Source organism: Lissotriton vulgaris, chromosome 1_1, assembly GCF_964263255.1.
Source record: "Lissotriton vulgaris chromosome 1_1, aLisVul1.2, whole genome shotgun sequence".
Classification (NCBI taxonomy): Eukaryota; Metazoa; Chordata; class Amphibia; order Caudata; family Salamandridae; genus Lissotriton; species Lissotriton vulgaris.
The window spans coordinates 1,401,518,156-1,401,538,461 of record NC_141685.1 but is presented as its reverse complement, the minus strand read 5'-3'; the positions used below and the strand labels follow the sequence as shown (position 1 = coordinate 1,401,538,461).

Genomic DNA, 20,306 nt, shown 5'->3' with positions numbered 1-20,306 from the left:
TGTTATCCAATGAGGATCGTGAAAAGGGAACAAAGGCTGCAGGCTCGGGGACGGAGACTCTCCAGGGGCGACCAGCACTTCGAGAGGTAAGTTGGGATCTTGGAGCACAGGTAGGTACCCCAAAGGGAGGCACAGGGGGCTGTAGGGTGCAGGGGTGTCGGAAAAGATTACCCTCAGCTGGTCGCGGTTGAGGGCCCTGGTTCCGAGTCTGCAGGAGTCGGCTGGTTCGTCGAGGAGGGTCTTTGGGCACTGGACTTCGGGTCCCAGTCGCTGGGGGGACGTCCACGTGGTCTTGGTTCGGGTTGGCCCGGCCCGGGCTCGGCTGGTCCGGAGCTTCTTGGTGGGCACCAGGTGGGTTGTTGCAGCAGAGCCTCTGCTGATGGGAGTCCCAATCTTCGAGAGGGTCAAGGCAGGCAGGTCCTCTGGGTGTCCCAAGGTTGCTGTCTGCAGAGGTCGCCGGGATTAGGCAGGAGAAGGTTCCAGGATCAACAGGCCGGTAGGGCTGGAGCCAAGTCAGTTGTTGCTGTCCTGTTGTTAGCAGCTGCGTGGCGGGTCTTCTTCTTCTTGATCTTCTTTCCTCTTTTTGATATCAGGATTTCAGGAAGGAAGGTTCAGGGAGCCCCTAAATACTAAATTTACGGGCGTTACAGGTAGGGCAATGGCAGGGACCATTGGGTCCCTGTCCTGGGGTGAGGACACCCCCTAGCCTGCTCCTCTCCTGTGGGAGGGGGCAGGAGCCTAGCTGGGATTGGGCAGGGCTCCCCATCTACAAAATGGCCGGAGCCCAGGGTCGTGCTTCGCCTCGCCTCCTCCACCTGAGGGGTGGAATTGGCATAGGTTGGCACACCCTCCTTCCTGATGTAGAACGGGTGGGGCGCCAGTTGCTAGGTACAGCAACTGGTCTGGAGAAGCTCTCAGAGGCGGTATGCCTTTGAAGCTTCCCCCTGTCCATTCTGGGGGAGGAGACATAGCAACTCGCCCAGGATGTGCATTGTTGCAGGCCCAGGAGAGCGGGGGGCTCTCCACCCAGGGGTCCAGCAACATGTCTGCTGTGTGGCAGCATCTGCAGCCACTCAGCCCAGACGTGGATTGTAGGTTCTGGTTTTGGAGGGCATCTCTAAGATGCCCTCTCGTGCATCTTACATTCAATCCCACACTGGCATTAGTGAGTGTTTAATGTGCTGAGAAGTTTGGTACCAAACTTGTCAGTCTTCAGTGTAGCCATTATGGTGCTGTGGAGTTCGTAATGACAGTCTCCCAGCACCATATACTCTTAAATGGCATCACTGCACTTACAGTGCCCAGGAATAGCCCTGGGTACTGTAGGGGCACAGGGCTCATGCACCTGTGCCCTCACCTCTGGCATAGAGCACCCAGCTAGAGGGGTGACTGAAGTATGCCAGGGCATTGGGGTCTGTGGGCATGGCACATACGGATGTGTGCCATGTCGACTTTTGTTTTAGTTCTGCACTTAGGCACTCAACCTGCAAAGGCAGTGTATGGGTGCCAGGGTACAGGGCACCTGAGGGTGGCACAATAAGTGCTGCAGCCCTCAAGGGTCTTCCCTGGTCAACATGCCCTGGGTACCTAGGGTACCATTTACTAGGGGCTGACAGGTGGCCAGAGAGGCCAATTGGGTATTTTGTATCAGTATAGCTTTTCTTTTTAGGGAAGGAACAGAGGCCCTGGGTACCGGATTGGCAGGTACCCAGGGCACTCTCAGTCAAAGCACATCAGCAGTTCAGAAAAAAAGTGGGGGCATACCAAGGCAAGAAAAGATGGCACTTTCTCACAGATACCCTGTGCCACCTCAGAGTGCAGCTGCCATTCATAATCTGCTAGGTATTATTGGCTGAGTTTGTCTGCCCTAGCCTTCAATGATCCTGCAAGGTGCCATACGATCTGGGAGATACCAGGACAGTTCAGCGACTTCCAGGGCTTTGCTCCTGCACAGGAGCCACAACCCCACTCCACCCTGTTTGTTGAAGTATCACATGATGGTAGTTTTGTCTGTAAGAACCTGCGTCAGTCCCTCTTGATGGATGGGAGGAACACTTTCAATGCCAAGCGCATCATCGGCAGCTCCATCAAGTTGGTATGGAGGCAGGCTTCTGCCAGAGACTGGAGTCCTCTGAACTCCACCTCTCCCAGATGACCTCACCAACTCAGCAGCAATGCATTCATCATTACCAACAGCTCTGAGTGGGGCAAAGAGAGGGTTTGCCACCGGTCCACTTGAAGTCTAACAGCCACCATTGTAGAGCTTCTGCAAATTTATCCAAGACCCACTTGCAATCGGCAAGATTCCTTTGGTTCTGACATTTCCGATTCCACTGCAGAGCTTGCATATGTCACCTGGCATTGTCCAGCAGCAGGATGCAGGTGCACAAGAGCCCAAGAAGCCTCAGAGCTGCTTTCACTGAGACTCAGGTCAGGGTCAAAACATCAGGATCATAGCCCAAAAGTCATTGATGTATTGAGGTGGGGGAAGGGTTGGAGGAGCACCATATCTAGGGTGGCTCCAATGACGGTGAATTATTGTGAAGGATTCAGGTGTGAATTCAGCCAGTTGATGGAAAATCCCAGCAATGCCAACAGGTTCGCTGTTATCTCAAGAGGGTTTACGACTGTTTGAGGTGAGTCCGCCTTCAGCGACCAGTCGTCGAAGTATAGGAAGGCTGGTATTCCCAACCTCTGCAGATGGGCAGTAACTACAACGATCACTTTTGTGAACAGCCGAGGTGCACTGGTAAGGCCGAAGGGGACAATGAGAACTGAAAGTGCTTGTGGTCTACCTGAAACCACAGGTATCATGTGTCGGATTGCAGGACGTCTAAATAGGTGTCCGTCATATCCAACACCACCATCCAGTCTACTGTATCCGGAGCAAACAGAATTTGTTAGTTTCAAAAATGAGCTTATAGGGAAAAAGGAAGCCAGGGAAGTCTCCACTCAAAACTTAATAGCACAAAACCCATTTTCCTGTCCCCCAAATGTTCATCATAAGTTAATTTCCTCCACATAACTTTTCGGGAGGAGGAAAGGACCAGTAACACAATTTGATTCCTACAGGATGAATATTTACTAAAACCAGGCAGCTCCAGTAAGGTGCTGCGCTGTTGCAGGGAAAAAAGGAGTCTCACGTAAGCAATCACCAATATTTTGATTGAATATGTATATTAGCTATACTTTTATCATCAGCACTTCTCCTTCCTTTTCAAAAAAGGAAAGATCAAATCCCACACAAAAATCTTTTACACAGGGGAAAAAAGAAGAAAAAGTTGACGTTGTGTTGTATATTTTGTCAGACTCTCAAATAGAAAGCGGGAGGGATATAAGCGCACCCTCACATGTTACTTGACCACAATCAGACTACATACATAGAACAGCTAGCATTTTAAACAACTTGATTTAAATCGTTTAAATGGTAAGTACAGTTTGATGGTACAATATGGTCACACAGCAAGTAGTTATGTTGTTCCTAGTACCGATATGCCACCCATCTATGAAAGTCTTGTCCTCTCCCCATGTCGCACTCCCTCCCTCGGTCTGGGTCAAACAGGTGCCCATTACCAGGTCCTCAGCACCTATTAATTTCACCAGCTCAGGTGGTCTTGGGACTGTCCTTTCTCGTTTAAGATATGAGTCGAATGAGGCCCATATCTATTCTCAAATGTATTTAGGCATGGTGTCCCTCAGGATGGCTGTCAGGCTTTCCATTGCATGAATTGTCCACACCTTGTCCCATCCCTGATCTGTCGATGGTTGAGCCGCGTTCTGCCAATTCTGGGCAATGACGGGCTCCCAGTAGCAATGGGGTTATCAATTTGTCTTTAGCCCAGCTTCTATGTGGCCCAATAGTGCTGTTTGCAACAGTTTTGGTAAGCCAGTGTTTGTAATGTCTTTGATATGGTCTAAGACATGGACCCAAAATGGCTGTATTTGAGGACAAGCCCCATTACATATGCAATAAGGTACCCCATGCGCCACAACCTCTCCAGCAGACATCCGGGTATTAAACATTGCCTTCAAACGGACTGGCTGAGATACCACTGCAACATAAGTTTAAAAGCATTCTCCCTATGTTGAAGGCATATATAAAACTTCGCTGCCCAGCCCCAGATTTGTATCCAGTCCCCTTCAGTCAATTCCAGTGCGAGGTCAGTTGACCATTTTTCAGTGTATGCAAGATATGTGATGAGGATAGTCCTGTTTAATGCTCGGTTGCCGGTTTCAAGGTCATTCACCACAAATCAGAGGCTATGGGTGTAGGCAACATTAAAAAGGACAGTTAAAGGATAGCCGCTGCTTTTCACTTCCAAATAACGTAGACAGGAATGAGTTACTTGGGAGTATCTATCCCTTCCAACACTGCTCACATATATCGGAGCAATGTTCTGCCACTTCTTGACACTTAGTTTAAAGACCACTATCAGTGGGGCAGCTTGGAGATCTCATGGATGGGTCAGATTTTGTGTGGCAAGATTAATTTTTCTCATATGACTGCTCTATCTTTGTAAATACTTGCCCTTACAGATCCTACCTGATGTTTTTAAGTATCTGCAAAAAAATATTTGACCCTTTATTTAGGACAATAAGCCACCTTTTATAGTTAAAGTGTTAATGGTTAGGAGCCCAACAGAGGGGGGGAGGTGTTGGGCCGCCAGATTTGGAACATAATATAATGGTGGACCAGCTCACCCCAGCCCAGGTATGGTGTTCTCTCACCCAGCCCAGGTATGGTGTTCTCTCACCCAGCCCAGGTATGGTGTTCTCCAGACTCCAATAAACCTTGGTGCCTTATGGAACAGCAGAGATATAAACTTCCTCTACATCAGGTACTGTGGATTCCCCCACGGACAGTGGTGACATTACAATATTGGAACAAGGCAGTTTCGACATGTCAGGTCACTACCTATCCTTCACCCTGGGAAGCCCCAGCTTCCAACCAGAAATGACTCATAAGGGATTCCACCCATGAGAGGGGATTGATACACGAGCGAGGTGGCTGGACTGTTAGGATGCCAAGATATCGTTGTCGAAATGTGCTATTTTCACCTGGTTGTCTAGTGGTTCCAATGTCAATGGAAATATTTTAGGGGACAGAGGACAACCCGGTCGTATCCACCGAGCCAGATCAATAGGATTCTGGAATACATCTGGATTCCAGTAGATGGACTCACACAATTTGCCATAATAAGGGAACTCATCTGGGGCCCTAAAGTGGTCTTATCTAGTGTTGTCGTCAAGTAGTTCCAGCCAACATGGTCAAATGCCTTCTTCGTGTCCAACGAGAGAAGGATTACTTGGCAGGCCATGAGAGTGGCTTTGTCGATCATGTTGACTAATAATCTGATATTATTCCCTGTATGTCAATCACTGATGAACCCTGATTTATGTGGAGATACAATGGTTGTCCACACCTCTTTTAACCTATTAGTCACAATTTTTGTGTAGATCTTCCTGTCACTATTGAGAAGGCTATCGGGCAATAAGACCAGCACTCTTGGGGACCTTTTCTTGGTTTTGGTGTTAATAGTGACTATCATTTTAGGGGTCACCTTGTGGGTGGTCAGGAAGAAATTAAAGATACGTTATAAATAGAGGGCCAGAGAAGGCCTTGTAAAATGAGTTTGGGAATCCGATCGGTCCTGGCGCCATGTTGGTGGGAAGCATTTTAATAGCTAGTTTTACCTCATCTTCTGTGATTATGTGATCAAGCTCTTCTTTATATGTGTCCTCAATTTCTGGAAAATGAACTGAGGATAGATATTCCTCCTGCAGAGGTTCGCTTCATGATTCACTGCTATACAGAGCCGCATAGTAGGCAAAAGGGCAGCCATAAGTCCCTGTTACATCATTTGTAACTGTCCCTCCCCATCCTTTATAGAAGGTATATAGGTCTGGACCTCTGTATTTGAATTTTATGAGCCAAGAGCTTATCAGTCCTGTCTCCACGTTCATTATAATTGCGTTGCTTCCAGTCCGCCAAAATCGCTACTCCCTAGATTTAGTCCCTGTAGTTGAGTGGAACTGTTGCTGGTAGTATCCAGAGTTCCATCTCTTGGTATCGGCGGCCAGGAGATTTGTCTCCTATAACAGGACTAAGTTGGCTTTCTTCAAATGTAACTAGTGCAATAAGGATTTCCTCTTCACTGGCGAATTAAGGCCCTGTACATTCAGTGTGACAATGTTCAAAATATGTCTTCCGTCCTGCACTGGTGTAGTGGAAGGAAATAGTTTGTTTCTGCATGGTCTTCCCTGATGAAAGTGCCCAGTGTCCCAATAGTTCACTATACCCATATGTGTCGGAGACATTACAGCACTGGCCACAATAAATTAGGCAGGAAACCAAAAACAAAACAATGCAAGAAAACTAGATATAGTGGGCTGCACTGCTTGGGTCTGTTGCCACTTCACAATACGGCTCCCGGGGGTACTCTTTCCACAAGGATGGCAACTCGATTGGTTGCCCATCATTGTCAGGCTAGCTCTTCCAGATCCGAAGAGGAAAAATCCCTTTCCTCCACAAAACGCCACTCCCTCACCCCGTCTATCCCAAATTTTGCTCCAACATGATCCGATTCCATCAGTCAAAGCAGGATGATCATATCAGACCCAATATTCTAAACAAAGAATGAGAGGGGGAGGAAGGAACAAAGAAGCTCATTCGTCTCCCAAAATCCTATAGATAAACAACAAGAACGAAATAAATGTGGTCTAGGATGACCAATATCTAACAGGTCAAGGAAACGATCTCCCTTAAAGAAAAACCCATTGGGTTTTTTCAAGAACCTTCACCCAACAACTTAGTTGGTGGCATGCTTCATCATTGGGTTCCCACCTAGAGGGCAGAGTGCCTCCTAGGTGTGCTTCGAAGTCCTGACAACAGCGGAGTAGGATGGTTTTGGGGGGAAAAGTGAATATAGTGAGTGCAAACCTTAAATCTACCTCCAGGATACAAAATCAAATTGCAGGAGAATATGTTATTAGAGAGTTCCCTTGGGCAGAGTTAAAATAAACGGTGAACATGGAAGACGAGAAATGATCTTACACATCCCAAAGAAGTTAAGTGGTCTACATGTTTCAGCCAAACAAACCAATATCAATTGGTTTTCTTCAGCAGGAGTGCTGCTCGGGCCTGAATGGAACTTGAGCCGGTGTCGTGTACACACACACACACACCCTAAGCTGTGCATAAGTGTAAAAAGTTGCTTCGCAACTTCCGATTTCCACCTATAACGAAAGTTCCTGCAAGAGAAAAGGAGACAAAACATACATAAAACCGTGACTTACATTGGACACTTGCTGGTGGTTACAGAATTTGGCACAGCATGCAATTTGTCCTGCCCATCCCCTAGTGCCACTTGTATAAGGTCTTGCGATTGTCTGTGTTTTGAACACAGTCCTTTAGTGTAATTTGCACAATCACACTAATTTGTGGCCCCCATGTTAGTTTTTTTTTGTGTTCATGCATGTCACATTGCCTTTTTGATGACCGCAAGCATTCGATTAGTTATGAAAAGATTACTCCCAGCGTTGGGGTTCTTTGTGCTCAAGCTTGTCATATGTGGGTCCAGGTGCTTGATAGGGTTTCATCGTAGATTTCTGCATGCAGTCAGGCAGAAAACCGAGTCTCTAGGCTAAAAATCCTCAGTGGTAATTCGGGGTTCCGTAGCTACTCTATATGTACATAGTAGTGGATAAAACCTACTTGTGTTACGGTAATTAAGCGTAAAATGGATCCAGGCGGGAGTCGGTGCCTGTAGTCACACTATTGGGGAAAACATAAAAGCAGTTAAACAGTCAAATTCAGTGAAGAGTAAGGAGAGAAAAAAGTGCCTCTCCCTCAGAATCAGCTGCCTTAGTTCGCAAAATGTTAAAGTTACACTAGAATTGACCAGATCAATTAAATCACTTTCCTTAAACGGGAAGAGTTGAAATACATACCACCTCTTTGATCCATAGAGAGCTAGCTCTCAGTTTTGTGTGTGTATATATACGTGTTGCAGAATTTGTGTGTGTGTGCACTCACGCACCGAAACAAGTTATATTCCTACATCTTGTAAACTACTTCCTGGCTTCCATTGTCGTGCAATATATAATAACTGAGATGCGAAATGTACAGGAGATTTCATTATTTGCTGAATGGTGAAATTCCTGTGTAGGTTCACAGCTCAATTAGAAAGAAAAGCTGAAAATAGTCACCCACATGGCTCCTTTTATTAGAGTAGTTGACTGTTCCCAGGTTGAGCATGATCGTTTCTAGCGAGAGTGTGTTGCATCTTTCACAGTATGGTTTTTGAAGTGGATCGGGTTTCTCTCTAGACTCTAAAGAATTTCCTTACCACCTATTTTTTGCACCTCTCAATAGGAATAAGATTTCACTTTTTTCAGTTTTGACGAGTTACTCATGATCCCATTATGGAGATGAAATCTTATCTACCTATAACTCTGGTGTGCATCATCAGTACCCTTTATTAAATCCCAAAGCAATGTTCCTACTGACTCAAAAGGACACCAGTAGCTTAGAGGCAAAGGAAGCAACTAGGATGCCCCCTCTCAACCAAACAAAATGAATTGAAGTCAACAAATAGTGCACTGAATTGTAGGACTTTGGTGCAGCTTAGCAGGGGCCTAAAGGAGCAGGTTCAATTACTTTCTTTTAGCAATACAGGTACTGGTGTCCTTTCATCTTGTTTTTCCGTTTTTACAATAAAGGGTTGGACAGAGATTGGCTAGCACCGATGTGTTTTTGGTCTGCAATGCGATTATCTTCACAGTTACAAAAACGCGAAACATGAGATGCGTTATTACTTTGAAGAGAGATTTGCCATAGTTAAATATGTTCCATGATACCACAAACATGAAGAGATAGTCAGTGCTGATGGATTTAATTAAGGTATCCAGGAGAGATGTCCTGAATTTCAGGCAACTTTTCTAAATTATGTTTCTTCAAATATCGTTTTTACAATTATTGAACTCCCTGCATCATTTGATGTTCGATTTTGCAGGGTTGTTTGTCCAACAACATAAGAACCAATATTTCTATTTCTCAATTCCAGCTACAGGAACTTTCAAAACATATTTTAACGTTATACAATTTATTAGCACAATACAGTAACAAAACGAGTAGCCTTTCCTTGCAAATGTGAAGATAGACTGTAGTTATTTAGTATGGCTTTTATTTAATTTGGTACATCGCACTAAAAGAGAAAATATTTCAATTGTATTAAGCCCTTATAATAAAATAAAAACAATTGTACATGTTTACATTAAATCCTGTAAAAAAATACCCATTTTCAATCATTATGGAAGCAATGCCAGAGACATAGTAAGCATCCTTGGTAGTGAATTCCCAAGTAGTAGGAATATGTTTTTTTAAAACAGTTTTAAATTCTCAGTAGTTTGGTCTTGTTGGGCACCTACTTTGACATTTTTAACATAAACTTTACGCCTTAACTCTTATTTTGATAACAGGCACTTCATACAGCCAGTTTAAATTATGTATCGCACTAGAGTACATCCAAAATCTGAAACCTTTTAATTACACAATTACTTACAAAATAACTTTTAGGTTTAGTAAGAAAGCCATTTACTAGTTAAAGACATTACATCGTAATGCTAATAAATACATTAGCTGTCACACATTGATCTACATAAAGTGAAGCAAAAATTAAAGTGACTACATTTTAATAAAGACAACTACTAGTACTCTTAAAATAAAAAGTGATGGTCATTGAGCATATTAAAATGGTATAAACAGTTACACGCGCACAGATACTGAGAAAAAACTCCCGGATAAATCGGAAGAGCAGAAGAACTATCGTAGCCACACAGTGTTCAGCTGCGTCTGATTCTTGATACTTGTGTCCATTTTCAAGACTTCACGGATGGCCATGGTGGCATAGGTGGAGGGAGGCAGAGAGAATTCCATCTTCAGTGCTTTGTATTTCCCCTCTGGTGCAAAGAAAACAAGTCAGTTAGAACACTACCCTTTTCAACATCTGACTCAAGAAGTACTAAAAGATAGATAACAAAACCCCATCACCATGGTTATTTAAAACAAATGCAAAATGAGGGGTTTGGATTTAGGCAAAATTAATATAATAATGGATGCATGGTGTCCCTAATTCTACATTTAGGGTCCTTACCAGTAATGTTCCTTACCAAGGACCAGGTTGTCATCACAATATTGTCAGCAATATGGATCCGTGGATTAAATGCTGCTATGATCTGCAAGTCAGGAGTTTGAGTCCACGAATGGCCAGCTCTCCTTCCTATCTTCTGAGGTCAGTAAATGGAGTACTATCAAATCAGGTGATAGTAACAACTGGTATTTAAAGCAGCAAGACACTGCAGACGTGTGGTCTGAAGTGGTACGTTAAAACCGATTATTACTCTGTACATGGTTCCCATTCGCAAGCGAGACATATAGGGGTTTTTATATGCTGTAGCAGGAAGGACAGGAAGGACAGGCAGACAGAAGGGATGGCCCCAAACGAGGACTGGTGGGTCACTGATATGACTGGCCCTCCTTCTTTCCATTCACATCAGAATGATTGGAGTTCGGACTCCCAGTCCCTATGGAGGGAATAAGCTGACGAAGAACCAGAGGGTGCCTTTAACTGGGTGTATATCGAGGACGTGGCCACGCCCCGGAATGATGTGTACACCGCGGGATTGGCCAAAATGGAGGAAGTGAGAAGACCAGCGTGTGACGACACCGGGAGAGCGGGTTTGGTGTGTAGCGGAGTTCCAGTAGAGACCGGAGAAGAACGATATCGGGGAGAGGAGACGAGACGAGGGACGAAAAGAGGAGGGTCCAGCACCAGGAGGCCACCGTCACCGTGATTCGCCCAGCCACGCTCACGGAGGAGTGTGGCTCAACCAGGTACAGCAGCGCGTATCAGGCTGGTTGGGGAGGAGGGGAGGTGCCCTTCAGTAGTAGGGAGAGCGTTGCCGAGTACTGCCTGTATAGCCGGCATTGTATATACTCTGTGTGCTTCCCTCTCCTTTTTACCCCGTATACCTAACACACCCTCTCCTCACAGTCATATCACCCTGTGTAGATACTTATTTTATACACAGGTCACGGTGTCCCAACACTCCCAGTTTCCCCCCTGGGAATAGCCTAAGAAGGACAATACCTAACTGGTCCTTATTTCTTCCCCATGCATGTCCTACGATGGTGCAACCGAGGAGGAGCGGATAACAGAGGACCCAAGGGAAGACCCCAGACGCGTCCCAGAGCAGTCAATCCGGCAATATTAGCTCGAGAAAGACTTTCGCAAAGGAAGAAGAAAACTTTCATAAAAATAAAACCGTATATACCAAGGACAGGTCTCCGTGCCCTTCCTTCACCCCCGCAACATATGCTTTATAAACTAATATGATCATTGTTACTTTCAACTGATTACATTTCCATGCATGGGAACATTTGCCTCTAAGCAGAACAGTTCTGTTTTTAGGTGGTAATGTTCCCAACTAGCTACTGAATCTCCTGACCAGGCAAAAAAAGCGTTTGAGGACCAAACAAAGAGGTCATCCAGATACGTGCTCCATACATACCAACATTTAGGAGCAGCTAAGGGAGGGATGAACTTTAGCAACTGATAACAGTAGAAGAAATTCACAAAGCCATACCTACAATAAGTAAAAACTAAACACCCAGCTCAGATGGCTTGCCAATGGATTTTATGACCTATTCACACCACGATTGAGCCACTATTTTGTAGAGTTGTTTACCAATTGCAAAGAAAGGGGATTACTCCTAAAACCCAGAGGGAAGTAGTGATTATAAAAGTTCAAAAGGATGGTAAAGCTCTCCAGGGCAAAGTATTATTTAGGCTGTTGACATTGCCTAATGCAAGGCGCTAATCAAAATATTAGCCACTAGACTTCTGCCTATGCTGCAAACCCTGTCTACAGTCAGGCCAAGATGGTTTTGTACCGGGCTGTAGAACGTCTCCAAAACTGTGCAGACTAACCAGCAGACCTCCTAAGGACCTTGGTGGCTGCATTTGATATAGAAAAAGCTTATAATTGCGTAGGTGACTTTACTTGCACGCTGTATGGCTAAAAGGGGATTTTGACCCGAACATGGTAGGCCTAATTAACCTGCTATATACAGATCCAGTTCTGAGTGCCCGAACTGGTAAGGTCTACTTTAGAGAGTGGAAAATGGGTCAGGAAATGAGAGTTGGGTTTCCGCTGTTGCCCCTGACTTTTGCACTATCCATAGATCCCCTTGCAGAACATTTTAGGTGCTATGGGACAAAAAATGCAATAAACATGGTAAGATCAAATCATATAATATCTCTCTATGCTGATGACATATTGTTATATTTCAGAGAGCCTAAAGTCCAGAACCCAAATTTGACACAGCAGTTGGAGAGATTCAGAGATCTGGCTGGACTGTAGGTAAACCGGGTATGATATACCTGTTCCCATTGTGCAATACTGTTTGTCAGAGCAAAACTGTATGATCCCTCCTCCTTGCAACTGGCGCTTCCCCCCAAAAGATACTTGGGCGTATTTAAGAACTTAATACAGGTTTGGAAGGAGCTCCTCCTTTCGATGATGCACAGAGTAGTGCTCTCTGAAACAATTAGGCTTCCAAGATTACTATATTTCTTTCTAACATTATATTCCCATAGTGTTACCTAGGACTATTTTCGAAGGTTGTGCTGCTCACTGAGTTGCTCTGAAAATATGGAAGATGCAGGGTGTCCCTAGACAAACTGAAGCTCCTCTAAAGGTTCAGAGGCCTTGAGGCTCAGAATTATGAATGCTGCCATAGGACAGTGCAGCTGCAGTATGTGCCAAAATGGGCACCGAACTCTGAGGAGCTCGAGGCCCAAAAGCTGAGTACAGTGGTGGCACCAGAAATACTGTGGAACACTGAATTTGGAGTGAGGTCTGCTGCTAAAGCCATGCCCATATGGCTGAAGGCAATGAAACACTTCTGGGAGAGGCATAGTACATTAAAAGGGTCAGACCCGGCCTAGGTTGCAGAGATACATTAAAAGGGTCAGACCTACCTATGTTGCAGAGATACAGATAACATGCCTGAATAACTTGTCAAAAACACAGTTCAACATCAATATAGATCTTTGGAAAACCTAGCACTTAGGATAGTAGAGTAAATGTTCTTGGGTGGGATGCTCAGATAGCTTGACAAAATACAAGAGAGATCTGGAAACCCACAACGGCTGTCCTTCAAGTTCTGCACTCTTAGGAGACTAAACCACGTTCTTAAGATTATTTAGGGCAATGATTCTTAATCAGTGGTATGTGGACCCCTGGGTGTCCACAACGCCTACTCCTGAGGTCTGCCACTGTTTGGAAAATTATTATTAGTATTTGTTTTGTGTATTTTGTCTAATTTTTGAACCATCGAAATTACTTGGGTGGGTGCCCCTGGCTTCCAATATTAAGTCTCTTGGTATCCACAGAAGTCAAATGGTTAAGAACTGCTTATCTAGGGCAACACTAATATGGAAACTCGCACAGGGCAGGGTGTTACAAACAACCATATCTTGGGGTATGGGGTGAAATGCAGTTTCGCAATAAAATGGGCAGATGGTAGCAAGCATGAGACACATACTAATGGGGTTCAGAACAAGTTGGGAGGAAGCCTGGGAAAAGAATTTAGTGACAAAACATGGAATAGTACTGTGGATTATGTGGCTTAGGTATCCAGGAAAAGCAGATTCGGGTTAATCCTGGCTAAATTATTGCATAGAGTACACCTTGTGCCAGTGAAGGTAAAAGGTACATTTGATTTGAGATCTGGAAATTCCCAGAGATGCTGGTTGCCTCACGCAAGACTGAATCATATGATAATGGGCATGGTCCTAAAAGCACTGGCATGTAGTAGTTACCAAGTGAATGAGACCTAAGCACTCACTATACAAGAGGCATACTTACTAGGAGTCTTCCTGCATAGGGATGAAATGAAATACCATTGGATGGCAGATGTGATGCTCATGCTAGTCAAACAGACTGGCCATGCAATGTAAGGCATCATAACCCCCTGAGCTTTGCTTGATTTCACCTCTGAAACAATGCCAGAGTTTCACGAATGTTGTTCCTTTGACATTACAACTAGGATCAAGAGTGAACAGGCAGCCCATATATCTGATTGTTAGGCTTTGAACATTTACTTTAAGAGAAAGCTGGAACACCTTAGTGCATTAGGAGTTGAATGCATAAGAATTTCCAATATCTCCATCAACTCTCTAGGGTGTGTAGCACTCCAGAGCCCAGCTATTACAGCTTGCTTGCCACTGAGCTCCTCCTCCACATAGCTCCCATTCCATCTTCTGCACCAGGGAGTTCACAGATATTTCCATCACCTCGACTCTCTATGCAACATTCCCCAGATGAGTTTACTCAGCCACAGCTGTTTTCTCAACTTTGTCCAGCTTCTTAAGATTAGTTTCAAGGAAGGTCCATTGTTCCTTTTGGGCCCCTCCACCACATCACCATGTGTCGTCATGAACTTCTTTCATGATTCGCCTCTATCTTTCATCTATATTACTTGAGGCTGAAAACAATCCTCCTTTTCTTGCGTTTTTTTGTTTCTCCACCATGGCCGAGCCAGGTCTTCACCAATTACGAACATTGCGAAAGTACTCCAATTGTGCCAACTATTACTATCACTTCTTAAAAGTCCCACCTACTAGTGCACTACCTCCACAATGCAAAAGAAACAGTTGATGGACAGAATGCAGAACAATGCAAACATTCACCCCCAGTCACAAGGATCTGTGTTTAATCCATCATTCTTTTGCTCCCAACGCCACCCTAGTTTGGACCCAGCTATATGCAAATCAGGCTTGACACTGTGCCTCATGGTAACAGTCCAGCCCGAACTGCCAGGCCAGGTCCTCCCTGGACCAGAAACAAGCATCCTGGGACCGGTTTCAGAGCATCACCCTTCATCAGCCAGGCTAGCTTGAATCCAGTGGTGCAGTGAGCACAGGACCCACGGCTGGGCATACCCTTCCCACTTAGGGCGACAAATGCAAAAGAAACAGTTCATGGACGGAATGCCGAACAATGCAAACATTCACCCCCAGTCACAAGGATCTGGGTTTAATCCATGTTCTTTAACTCACCAAACCACCCCAGTTTGGACCCAGCCATATGCAAATCAGGCTTGACCCTGTGCCTCATGGGAACAGTCCAGCCCGAACTGCAAGCCAGGTCCTCCCTGGACCGGAAACAAGCATCCTGGGACCGGTTTCAGGGCATCACCCTTCATTAACCAGGCTAGTTTGAATTCAGTGGAACAGTGAGCACGGGACCCACATCTGGGCATACCCTTCCCACTTAGGGCGACAACCTGGGTTCCATTAATCTACCATGGCCCTAGTTATGCCAGCACCCACTTTTTCAACTGTGAAAGTGCCAGAATGTCTGTGCAGGGGTAATTCATCCTCGACTCTCTAATCAGTGACAGCAGACCCCCGGGGCAACTCACAGTCCTGACTGCCCCATCTTGGGAAACATGTTTCAGAGTAGGAGGAGATCTTCACTGTGAGAAGTTAGGTTCCTATATTTTATCCTATACTTATACTAAGTTTAGGGGCTGGACTATCTTTAAGGTCCCTCCTATGTGTGGACCTGATAAGGGGGTGGTTACACCCATTTCCCTTTGCCCAGTTTCGCGCCAGAGCTGGGGCAGAGTGCGCCAGAGCTGGGGCAGAGTGCCCCAGCAACCGGTTTGAACTGGGAAATGCATGGAGCACCAAGTGTGCCCCAGGCAGTGTCTGGAAAGCATTCACTGAATGCAGCCCTCCCTGCCCCAATACACAAAAACCTGTCTGGGGAGGTGTCAGCACCTCCTTGGACAGAAAACCTATTGTCCAGGCCTCCCCTGCCGGAGTTTCATCCTGCAACAGGAGGTCAGACTCGTGTCTGTGGCAGCAGAATCCATTTTGTGATGATGAGGCTCTGTTTAACTATAACTGGGTAAACCAGTAACTACATGTCTTCTCCCTCTAGAGGGTGGAATGCTACCCCCGCCGCCAGAACTGGCAGGGGGGGTAGTATTCCAAAGTGTTTGACACCTTACACAACATGTTTTGATAAAGCCAAACCAAAGTTAGCATTAACCGCGAGGATTATAATGTACTTAAGAGTATATGGTATGGCTATATCATAGAACAGCTATAAGGAGAGGGTTCCGAAAGCTGCAGAGGGGCTCAGCTCATGCTAGGGCACCCTCTCACATAAAACCAAGCACTCTACCTCCAGGATTTAGAGGCCTACCTTAGGAGTGGCTTATAGGTGTATATGTGTCTATATGTATATGTAGATATAGGTATACTATATCTAATTAAGGGGTGATTACACCACCTTGCACAGGTTGTGTGAACAGACCTGTGGTGTCCGTTTGGAAGGCAAACCAGGGGTGGCACAATACATGCTGCAGCCCCTGGTAGGCCTAGGGTGCACCTATGCCCTGGGTACCTAGGGTACCCTATACAGGGGCTCACAAGGGTGACCCAGTAACCAATCTGGTATGTACCTAAAGTACATGGTATCAATTTAGAGAGAGAACAGCTGGGCTGTGGGCCTGATTAGCAGGTCCACAGCCGCACTAAAGTCGAAAAACCAGAGAATCACAGCAAAAAGTGGTGGGTAACCATAGGAAGCAGACCCTACTCTCCTACATTCACATGCTCCCTACTCTACGTCAGTGCATGCCACCATCTCATCCACACCACCTGTCACTGCACCTTCGGTTGTTCTGCCATGCAGTAGATATTTCCAGAGTCTAAAGCCTTGCAGCTGGAGGCCGAGCCACACTAAACAGAGCCTAGAGGAGAGAGACCATTCTATACGGCTCCAGGCCCTGCTTCCTTGATTATAAATCCTCATATTATGTGGTGGGCTAGAGCTTTCTTTGGCTCCAGACTAAACAATCAGGTATTTTCTCTACCTCCATAAAAGATGTGGTGTTGGGAAGCCCTCCCTTTAGCAGCTAAAGTGGGGGTTGTCAGAGGACTCTTGCTGATCTGCCACACACTGCCGGGAAAAGCTCATAAATAACACTGTGAGTGAACATCATGTCAAAGAAGAGGGGGGTGGCTGAGAGCTGCCAAGCAGAGTGACAGAGAAATGATGCACAGGGACAGAGAGGGTAGATATAGTAGGTGTAAGAGAGAAAGGCAAGAAAAAAACTGAGGGGAAGAAGTAAGATGCAGAGAGAATACAAATGTACTGAAATGTATAAAGTAGGTATGACCAATTTAACATTTCACAATAGTTGCAACAATTACTAAAAGTGAATCAAACCTCCACTCAATTACATTTCAATTCAAGAAGACTACCTTCAACTCAGCAGATCAAACAAATCAAACAACTTCTGCACTTGAAGTATTGAGGTAATATAAATTTTATGATCAATTGTGTCCCCTATCTTAGACCCCACCGACTCCGTGTACACGCTACAAGTACATGTGTGTTCCCTCCACTTCAAGCTATGAAGACGCAAATATATTTGCGTCCAACGTTAACATGTCCTCTTTCAGACCCACCATGAATGGGTCAAATAGTCCGTTCCTAAATATGCCATGCCAACGTCTTTATGTAGTGTACTTTACACATTTTTCAGTTCTGGTGAAGTAGGCCCTGGACTCTGCCATCGAGCCTTTTTCTGCCTTCTGACTCTGAATCTCAAACCTGAGCCTGCATCTGTACTGGTGACCTCTGCCTTACTTTCTGCGCGGCTAACGGTGCCTGGCTCAGCCTGTTGCCTGCCAAGACTGTATTCAACCTTCGAATTATCTGTTTCACTCCTCGAAAATACATTCCTGTCTAGTGGTTCACGTCAACATCCTTCCAGCTGCAGAGTAAAGGGCTCGGCCATCACTGTCTCTGTGCAAGTAATTCATGGCTCTGTTTCCATGGTAGGCCCATGCCCTCCCTCGCACCCCTCGCATCTCATGCAGACACGTAGACGCTCATACACGCACTCATAGTCAGTATAGAATAGCCTCTTGTCCGAGAGACCTTTTCCTTCCAGATAATACTGTTCCTTAAACATGGGATATTAGATACGATTTGGGATTAGGTTGATCTGACACTCCAGACTTCTGTCTCCTCATGTAGGGCTAAATGTCAAGTCCCCCTTCACCCCTCAAGTTACACGTGCATTACACGTCATACTGCTGCGCGCGCATCTCTGCCATATATTTCTGCTGACACTGCCGGATTCACTCATGGATCCGCCTACTTGTGACATCATGATAAATGACGTTCTTGTTCACGCCTTCATGCACGCCTATTGTAACGCCTTTTTGTATTACGTACATGCATTCTTATCTCTCTTCTCAGCTGTTACGCCTCCTGCATATGCTTTTACTGTAATGCATTGACTATATATATGAATGCCTGTCAATAATGTATTGTCGCATACTTGCATATCCGCTATTACCATTGACTCTGTCAGTCTGTCCCTTCCCGAACCTGCGTGGTGACGGAACGGTATGCCACCTTGGCTCGAGCCAATATGCTAATTACCCAATTCCTTTTTAAGGAATAAAACCCACTTTGAGAAACCTCAAATATCACGGATTTTGCCTCTTATCTATTATGAGTTATTCTTATTGACTTTACCGCATAGAAATTCAGTACCAGGTAATTAAATTTACCACATAATTGGCGCCCGAATAGGGCCCCTTCCCCCATCTCACCCGCCGGAGGTGCTTTGCAGGCCTAGCCCCCTGCCACAGCCGGACGGAAACTACGCGTACCCGCAGGATTTCCTGTATCTCCCTCAGGCCAACGGAGGTGACTGAGGCTGCGATCGACACCCAGACGAGGCGGTGAGGAGTGCGGAGGATCCCGACCAGAGCCTAGCTGAGAGAGCAAGATCCGAGGTATACGGAGGCCCACCAGGTTCCGAAGTTCCGAAGTATCTGCGTCACGAGTCGAGTCCGAGTCCAGTCCGAATCCAGTCGAGTCCAGTCCAGAGTTTCCGAGGCCTTCTGTTTCCGTGCTTCCCGGTGAGTACCGTTGCTAGGGACGCATCTAGACGTGCACATTAGTCTGTGCCGGTCAAGACAGGTTTGGGTACACAGACCTGGTCTGCACTGTTTTAGACAGTGTATCTGTACTGTTTAGCAGTATATCAAGTCTGCACTGTTGAGCAGTGTATCTAGTACTATGCAGTTAACGAGTTTTATTCTGATTATTGTTGTTCGTTTCAAAATGTTTTAATGTGTCTCAAAATGTCGTGGTATGAGTGATTGTTCGATCTTCATTATTGTGATTATTGTGTCCATTGTGTTCATATCTGAGTAAGAACCAAGTAGCCAGATTTTTTAAATGCCGTTATTCTCCAAATTAAGACAGATAAAAACTAGAAAAGGGATACTCGAGGAAGCCGTTCCCATTCCACCTAGGGATACTCCAGGGTACTTTATGTACCACAAGCACGGTCTAGATGCCGTTCTATTTCTCGATTTATGGGCGGACTACACTAAAGATCTAGCAGAGAACCAGAGATGGCCCGCTGCAGGGACATGGGATGCAGATTGCATCATAAGAGTAGAAGAAGCATTGCGGAAAAAGAAAGCTAGACAGTCACAGAAGGATGCCATCGAATTATGGCGTAAAGAATCGCATAGGCGTACAGAAAAAGCACTTAGAAAAGAAGACAAAAGGAAAGAGGATTCAGACAAGGCCCAAGAAAACGTATTAGTTGAGGAAGGTATCCGAGTAAAAATAGAACAAGTAGACAGACAACTAAACACCCTTAGGAATGGTATGTATCCTCTCCTGGCCGAAGGCTTACCTAAGGCCACTGCGGAAGTACCAAAAGATCTATCACCTCCTATGCTCCCGATTAAAATGCATCCCAAAACCGCGAAGGATATTTTCCTTTCTTCCTATCTAGATGATGTAGTGCCCGCATATGCTAATACCGCACCGCAGCGCACACCTCCTACTGGCGGCGCTCGACCCCGAGACAATCAGCCCCTACCCCCGCGACAAGCTACTCCTCCACCTCTTCCTCCCGTTCCGAATGTCCCTCCTGGTCTTCCCCCCATTCTTCCAGCTCTTCCCGCACCCATTCCTCCCACTTTTCACCCAAATAACCCCTTCGGAGCCGGTGCCTCAGGAGGCGCGTCCGGAGGGGCGATAGGTTTTCAGACACCTCCACAAGTACATAGATTGACTTACAGGGATCTAGCACAACAACGTACACCTCGATCAGCCGATTTTGATATAGTAAAAGAACGTATCGGGGATTGTAGATACGATCCAGTACCCGGTAGAAATGATGA

At 45.6% G+C, this 20,306-nt stretch overlaps 1 protein-coding gene across 3 annotated transcripts in view; it reads right to left on the bottom strand.

The window, feature by feature from the left end:
• Nucleotides 1–9,168: 9,168 nt before the first annotated feature.
• The window catches only part of PUS7 (pseudouridine synthase 7), a 330,471-nt gene continuing 319,333 nt past the window's right edge, over nucleotides 9,169–20,306 (bottom strand). For all 3 annotated transcript variants that reach the window (XM_086967051.1, XM_086967056.1, XM_086967062.1), the window contains one exon: nucleotides 9,169–9,960. In XM_086967051.1, the coding sequence (XP_086823177.1) occupies nucleotides 9,824–9,960 (137 nt within the window). In that variant the 3' untranslated portion in view covers nucleotides 9,169–9,823. The remainder of the gene's footprint in view (nucleotides 9,961–20,306) is intronic.